Source organism: Eubalaena glacialis, chromosome 4, assembly GCF_028564815.1.
Source record: "Eubalaena glacialis isolate mEubGla1 chromosome 4, mEubGla1.1.hap2.+ XY, whole genome shotgun sequence".
In the NCBI taxonomy this organism is placed as follows: Eukaryota; Metazoa; Chordata; class Mammalia; order Artiodactyla; family Balaenidae; genus Eubalaena; species Eubalaena glacialis.
The window spans coordinates 169,895,146-169,903,520 of record NC_083719.1 but is presented as its reverse complement, the minus strand read 5'-3'; the positions used below and the strand labels follow the sequence as shown (position 1 = coordinate 169,903,520).

At 39.8% G+C, this 8,375-nt stretch overlaps 1 protein-coding gene across 1 annotated transcript; it reads right to left on the bottom strand.

Moving 5' to 3' along the window:
* Positions 1 to 4,690: 4,690 nt before the first annotated feature.
* LOC133090632 (olfactory receptor 2T27-like) lies at positions 4,691 to 6,344 on the bottom strand. The gene is given in 2 exon segments (XM_061189020.1): positions 4,691 to 5,655; positions 6,329 to 6,344. Coding segments are annotated over 2 exon segments (981 nt in total).
* Between the last annotated feature and the right edge of the window lie 2,031 nt (positions 6,345 to 8,375).

Below are 8,375 nucleotides of genomic sequence, written 5' to 3'. Positions count from 1 at the left end.
TTTATTTTGGCTGTGTTGGGTCTTCGTTTCTGTGCGAGGGCTTTCTCTAGTTGTGGCAAGCGGGGGCCACTCTTCATTGCGGTGCGCGGGCCTCTCACTATCGCCTCTCACTATCGCGGCCTCTCTTGTTGCGGAGCACAGGCTCCAAACGCGCAGGCTCAGTAGTTGTGGCTCACGGGCCTAGTTGCTCCGCGGCATGTGGGATCTTCCCAGACCAGGGCTCGAACCCGTGTGCCCTGCATTAGCAGGCAGATTCTCAACCACTACGCCACCAGGGAAGCCCTAACAGCTCTTGTGAGTCAGTATAAGCCAGCTCCAGAACACTGGTAGTGGAATATATGGCACAAACCATAAGTTTTAGGAAAAACAAGCCACTTCTAACATAGCACTCAGCAGGTATTTCACCCAGACCCTTGGAAGGGTGACAGCCATAGATCAGTCAGAAGACACAGAAGTCAAGAGGAAACATTTAGCAAATAAGATGTCATTGAACAACAAAAGCCCTTTTGTGAGTGCTTCATATTCTTTAGAAGCTGGGGGCTGTTTGGAGGATGGCAGTGGATGACGCTAGGGCAGGGAAGAAGGTGCAGATTGCATGAAGGAGAATCAGGACTGTGTTTCCAGTGACAGAAGCAACGTGGAAAGAAGGTGAGTGGAAGTGAGGTAGCAAAGACGTCCTTAGAGAGTAGTTCTGGAAAAGGAAGTCCTGTGTTAACTTTTATTCCCTTTCCTCATGTTTTAGCCTCAATTGATTTCACCTGAAAAATTACAGGAAGGAAAACCAGAGTGTGAGTTTTTATAAATTTTTGCAAAACTTTTCTATTTTGTTAATACAAACTTTTTACTTCTGACTCTACTTATTAGGTATGTGCAGACGTGGCAACACTTTGAATGTGTGGAAGATTCCAATTCATTTATTGGTATTAAATAGCTACTTGGTTTGGTGAACACAGAAACCTAGGATTGAGAGACTGTATTCTTGCCTGGATTACCCCAAGAATGTAATATTCTTGCACAATGCCTGGTTCACCCCAAGAACATAATAACATCTTTGATCTTAGTGAGAATGGTCCAGAAATGACCCAGGAGTGTCAGGTGCTCTGATAAGCAAACATAGGGATGAACTGAGTTGACAGTGCAGAAAACAGTCTACATTTGGGTTCATCCTTGGTGGGTGACTGTGCAGAATTACCAGCTATGACAGCAACTTGGCGGCTCTGTCACTGTAATTCAAGTGGCTTTGGTTTGCACTATTGTTGCTGGTGTCATATGGATTAAATCTGAGAAATTACAGTGTCAAATCTTTAGAATAAAGTCATCTAGACATTAAATTAGTGGAAATATATCTGCAACCTCCCTACTTTCCTTCTTTCAGTCTCTCTGTCTCTCTGTTTCCCTCATTCTGAATCTTTGGCATTCGTTCTAGTTTTAAATTAATTCTTTGGTTCAAATTCTTTCTCACATTGATGGGTTTGGTTTCCCCATCTAAAATTTGTGTCATTGCATCTCTAGCATTGTATGAAATCTTCGAAATAAAGGATGCTGCGAGAAAAATTGGGGAGAACATAATGGTCACTCACAGAAAGGTCCTGTCCACAGCGGGGGAGGATGCTGTTTATCCTCCTTCCCTGAGATGATTCTGTATGTGGTTCACCACTGGGCAGCTGTAGCTGGAGTCATTCAGGCTTGGAGCACCATATATATATATGCAGCATTAGAAAGTTAGCTCTTAGCATTTATATTGCTTAGTGAGAACAAAGGGGGAGGGAGAATAGTTAAATCATAATAAAAATGGCTAATGAGGTGGAATCTAAATCATGAAGAGGAAAAAAAAGATTCAAATAAGGGAACTGAGATTGTTGTGCTAGATCAATTATTTAGAATTTAGGAATGACTTTACTATATTCAGTGATTCAATTTGGTTTGATAGTGAGGATGCTGGTCATCTAATTGTTCATTTCAGAGGAAAAGGGCAATAAGGGACCAGTGGCAATTTCAGTCATCTACAAAGAGTAATGTTTGTTTCAGTGAGGATTAAGTTTATTTTAGAAACTGTTAATACTTTCCCCTCCAAAGAAATTTCAATCTAAGAAAAGAGAAAAGTTGGTGTCCCATTCTGCCTTACCCCTATTCTGTCACAGGTCTTTTCTGAGTCTTTTTTATCTTTTGAGGTATCTCATTTCTTTTCACAACTTTATGGAATGAGGTTGCACTAGATAACCATCTTCCCTCTTCAGACATTTCTAGACAAAGCTTTCCAATTATATCAGAAAGAAGTGGTTCCTTATATGTATAAAATAGATAACTAATGAGAACCTGCTGTATAGCACAGGGAATTCTAATTCGCTGTATAGTAGAAACTAACACAACATTGTAAAACAACTATACCCCAATTAAAAAAAAAAAAAGAAGTGGTTTCTGCCACATGGCTTTGTTCTCCATGGAGAGAGTTTTTGACAGGGCAATGGACTTTTCAGGGGCACTGGGGCTGCTTTGTCTTTTTCCTAACTGCTTTGGTTATGCATCCCATTTACCAGAAGCCTGCTGATAAGAGGTGTGACAATGGCAATAGTGAGCAAATAGATGAGAGATTTGCCTAGGGATTTTCTTTTCCCAGTCTTCCTCTTTTATTATCTTAAAAACAAGTCAACATACTAAAACTTCATTTTGTTCTTGCATGGACGAAGAGGGTACTTATAGAACTTTGTGTGGACATTTATAAACCACTCCCTCTCGTGTCACTTAGTGTAATAATATAATGGTTATATCATAAAGACAACTAAAGTGCAGCTTTATTGTCAGAAGTAGATAGGCTCAAACATGACAACTGATACCTGAATAAATGCTTATGGGCTGAAGTACGTGTCCTTGCTCAATCACTGTCAAAAATTTCTGGTTTATACCTTTCCCCTAACCCTCCCTGCTCTACATCTTGATTGGCACATACATTTCTTCTTGTGCAGATAATTTATGTTAATCACTTATATGAAGAATGTCCTAAAACTTTGTTACTTATCCATTTTGTAGATCAAAACATTTCTTCCATATAATCCTCAACATATTTTGTATTTAAAAATAAATCGTCTTTTTTTCCCAGAGATTTAGGGATAATTTATGGATACACCTTCTAATTCCTAGACCTTGGTTTTTTTCGTAGTCCAGGTAGGTTTCTTATTTCTAACTTTTCTTTCTGTATTTTAAATGACTTGTGTCTATAAATAGTTTTCCATTGTGCTAATTCAGTCACCCAGCCAAGTCAATTAAAGTGTGATGGATGTACTAGTAAATTACTAAATCCGTTAGGTTCAACAGCAGTCCATTTATATTCATACTGTCAGATGTTAGGACAGTAATATTTCCACATGTATAGATTCAGCACATTTGCTCTATTTTCCCCTCTGCTGAAATGTGAATGTTTATTCCTATTACATTACATGGCAGAAAGTCACTAGAAAGGTAAAAAATTCAAAATCATTTTATGATATAAATTTGTAGATAACTGTCCATTATGTATTCTTAAAAATAAAGAGTCTTAATATAGATTCTTTTTGCTAATGGGGAAAACTTCATGAAATAATTAAAATGTTATATAGAACAAAAGAGTAATTAAAATTTTTTTATTTTATTTTATTTATTTTTATTGAACTATAGTTGATTTACAATATTGTGTTAGTTTCAGGTGTATAGCAAAGTGATTCACTATATATTTTTTTTTTCCAAAAATATATATTTTTCAGGGATTTCCCTGGTGGCACAGTGGTTAAGAATCTGCCTGCCAACGCAGGGGACACAGGTTCGATCCCTGGTCCAGGAAGATCCCACATGCTGCGGAGCAACTAAGCCCATGCGCCACAACTACTGAAGCCCAAACACCTAGAGCCCATGCTCCGCAACAAAGACAAGCAATGAGAAGCCCGCACACCGCAGTGAAGAGTAGCCCCCACTTGCCACAACTGGAGAAAGCCCACGCGCAGCAACAAAGACCCAACACAGCCAAAATTAAATAAATAAATTAATTAAAAAAAATATATATATATATATATTTCAGATTCTTTTCCATTATAGGTTATTACAAGATTAAAATAGAGTAATTTAATTGGATTTTTGTTTGGGTCTATAATTTAGTCCTTTCATTTTAAAGATTTGACACCAAGAACTCAGTTAACTCAGTTTTTATGTTCACTTAAGGGTCTTTTGGAAGCTGGAGCATTTCTGGACTTTCAGTCATGGTTGGCCTCTTTCAGAGACTGAAATAGATTCACATTTCCTTTGTAGTTGAATAAAGCTTCATTGATTCACTTCTCTTGGTGAAACTTCATCATCATTACCATCACTACCTCTACCACTTCAGCTACCACCACTCCAATTACACCATTTACTACCACCATCATCACCACTGTCACCACTACCAACACCAACACCACCCTTATCACCACCACAATCACTGCCACCACTACCACCATCATTATCATCAGTCCTGGAGTACCTAACTCCTGGAGGTTCACAATTTGAGAAAGTGCGCCTGAAATTCTCAAGGAAGCATGAAGAAGATAAACACATTTCACCAATTTTATGTATATATGAACTGAATCCATGGAGTCAGTGGTCCCTTTGCAATTTCAAGTATGAAAAGACTAGAGCTGAAATGGAATCTAAGCAATGCTGTTTTAGAGTGAAATAGAGCTAGCAATTAATGTCCAACATATATTTGTATCTAGTTTGAGGTTAGGCAGCGTCCCAACACCTTTTTCAAAGCACACACCACCTCCTTGTTCCTCAGACTGTATATGAGGGGGTTCATCATAGGAGTGAGGATGGCACCAAGCATAAAAAGAACCTCGTCCAGCTTGGGACTGTGGTAAGAACTAGGCCTCATGTAGACCAGCATGGCTGGACCAAAGTAGAGAATCACCACAGTCAGGTGGGAGGAACAGGTGGCCAGGGCTTTGTTCCTACCCTCAGGGGAGTTCATGCGGAGGACAGCAAGGAAGATGAGAGCATAAGAGGACAGGATGAAGGACAAGGGGATGAAGAGCACCATGATGGTTGTCGTCACCACAGCCTTCTCATAGGCAGAGACGTCTTCACAGGCCAATTTTAGAATGGCCATGACCTCACAGAGGAAATGGGAAATCTCTCTGGAACCACAGATGGGGAAATGCATGGTGTAGGCCGTGTGTGCAAGTGATGTAAGGGTGCCCCCAACCCAGGAGATGGCAGCCATCTGCAGACAGACCTTCTGGCTCATGATGAGGGCATATCTCAGAGGGTTGCAGATGGCCACATACCGGTCATAGGACATGAGGGTGATGAGGATGCTCTCAGCAATTCCTAGAGTCAGGAAGAAGAAGATCTGAGCCCCACAGGCCACCTGTGATATGTTTCTCCTCCCGGAGAAGAAGTCAGTTGCCATCTTGGGTACTGTGCTAGAGATTAACATCATGTCCATGAGAGCCAGTTGGCTGAGCAGGAAGTACATGGGTGTGTGGAGGTGAGAATCCACCCAGATCAGGAGAATAAGGATGGAGTTTGTGGTGAGAGCCACAGTGTAGATCAGGAGGATGGCAGAAACAAGGAAGTTGACATGTTTCATACCAGGGAAGAGGCCCAAGAGGATGAAATCTGTATTTGGAGACTCATTCCTTTTATCCATGTCTCTGCCTTGTTAGAATTAATCAACCCTGGGAAAAAGCCAGAGGTGTAGAACTCATGAAGATTTATTGGATTCTGTTCCTAAGCTCTTTCCTTTTTAATCCTTATTAAAGTGTCAGCAGACTATGATACTTATGCAAATGACAGCATTTTAGCCAATTTCTTGGTTAAGTAGGCTCTCTCAAGTCCCCACCTATCTCCTTTACTCACAGAGCAAATTGCCACCACCTGGAACAGTTAACGTTCGGCCTACATCTAGTACATAGTAGTAGCTCAGACCCAATACTACCACCTCCCCTCCCTCCCACCTCATTGCTCAGAGACTCCTTTCCCCCCTCCTCTTTATGCAGTCTCACTCCCCTACTTGAACCTTTGAAAAGTTTATGACATTTGTTCCACCCTCACTCAATCACACGTTTTTCCATCCTACTCTGTGCCAGACACTACGCTAAGTCTCAGAGAGACAAAGATGAATAAAGTATAATTTCTGATGCCAAAGACCTTTAGCCTTATTGAAGAAGGTGACCAGTGAAAAGTACATACGAAAAATATATGAAAGATATGATCAGTATAATGGAAGAATATACATGATACATTGTACAATGGAGATGCAAACTATTCTTCATTTTCAAAAGCTAGAGGAATTACATGATGGCAGAGTCTAACCTCACACAACCTTTAACCTGAACCATCAAATTTAAGACTTAGCATCGTGGAATTGTAGGCATTTAGAAAGGAAGGGTGTTTCAGAGATTATCTAGCCCAGAAAAATGGCTTGTCCAAGGTCACATCATTACTTAACGTTGAAGAGAAATGACTAAAACTCACACCCTGGCTTTTTTTTTTAAATCACAGGCTGCTTTCAAATCCTCATAAAGTATATTAATGGTAGCACTTTTATTACATATAGCCTTGTATTGTTCTGTGGTACATTTAATAGGATACGTCTAGCTCCCAGAACAGATAATCTTCCAAATCTCTGTGGCTTAAGGTAATAGACATGTATTTCTCATAAGATGAAGTCCAAAATAGGCATCATTGTTAGGCAGATGGCTCTCCTCTGAGTGACATTTCTGGGACCCAGACTCCTGCCATTTTGTTGTTTACCATCTTCAATGCGGACTTCTAAGGTCATTCTGTTCCTCTGTACCAAGCAGGCAGCACGCAAGATGTGGAAGTGTTAATGGGCCAAGCTAAAAGTGCTGCATGAGCCCTCTCCTAATATTTGGATCTAGTCACACAACCATACCTCACTTTAGGACAGGCTGGGAAGTGTTTCTAGCTTGATTAACAGAGAGAACAGAAATAGGTTTGGCAAACAGCTGCCGGTCCCTGTCACTTCTAAATTACTTTGTGTTTGCACAAGGCCTAGAAGCTGGTTCATAGTGGGAATAGTGTTTTGCATTCCTTTACCACTTTACTTGACCATAATGGTGGTGCTATCAGTACTCACTGAATTGAATGGAGCATAACTTTCTAGTCACTCAGGAGAGAAGTTCTTCATTCCCCTTCCATGGTCCCAATGCTTGGCCCTTTCAAAATAGTTGTGATCTTTCTTTGGAGACTGTATTAGTTATCTATTGCTGCATAATAATTATCCCAAGATAGAACAATACACATTTATTACCTTACAGCTCTTCCAATAGCAATCTGAGTGAGGCTTGGCTGGTGCCTCTGCCTAAAGATCTCTGACAAGATTATAATCAAAGTGCTGGCTGGTGCTACAGTTTCATCTGAATTCTCAGCTGCGGGGAGGATCTGCTTCCAAGCTCACTCAGGTGTTGTTGTCAGGGTTCATTTCAGCCCCCCTGGGCTTTTGGACTGAGGGCCTCAATTCCTTGCTGGCTGTTGTCTGGGAGCCTCCCTCAGTTCCTTGCCTTTCCGTGGGGCAGCTCACACCATGGTAGCTTCCTTTAAGAAAAAGAGGAGGGAGAGGGAAGAGGGAGAGAGATAGAGAGTGAGAGCAAGATGGAACTCACAGTCCTTTTGTAACCTAGTATCAGAAGTAATAAGGTCCAGCCCTTCGTCAAGGGCAGAATACAGAATACAGTATGAATATTGGCAGGCAAGGATCACTGGGGTTGTTGTTGCCTATAGCAAAGATTCTTTAAGTTTATTGTATATTTGTAGAACCTTTGAATTTTAGAGTTAGAAGGTACCTTAGCAAAATCTGCTTCAGTCTTATCCCCAGTCATTTTTATCTCCCTATTATTTTGGTGATGAAGAATTTACAGTTCAGAAAAGTTAAATGGTTAGTCCCATATCACCCAGCTAGTTAACAAGGAAGGAACTATACCCAGGTCTACTATTATCTTGACTTTCCTGACTAGCAGGACTTTACTGTAAATTATTTCTTATTTTCAACTTATTTACATTAGTTATTTTACTTCTAGAACCCTTAAGGAACAACCAAAGATGCTCTACATCAGTGTAAAATTCACTCTCATGGGTAAGAATGGTGAAAAAGTGTTTAGAAAGCTGTGAAAAAAACAAATTTTAACTTCCAAATTATTAGTTCGTTATAGTTTATATGTGGATTTTTATCATCTAGTACACACCCTAAATATCAATGTATTTCAATTTTTATATTTATATTCATTTATATTTATTTATATTCAATTTCAATATTTATAAATTTCATTTATGCATAAAACTTTTAAAATGCCTACCCATTTAAAAGATACTCATATTTAGCCCTTAAGTCTTGAATGAAGATCTGTAAA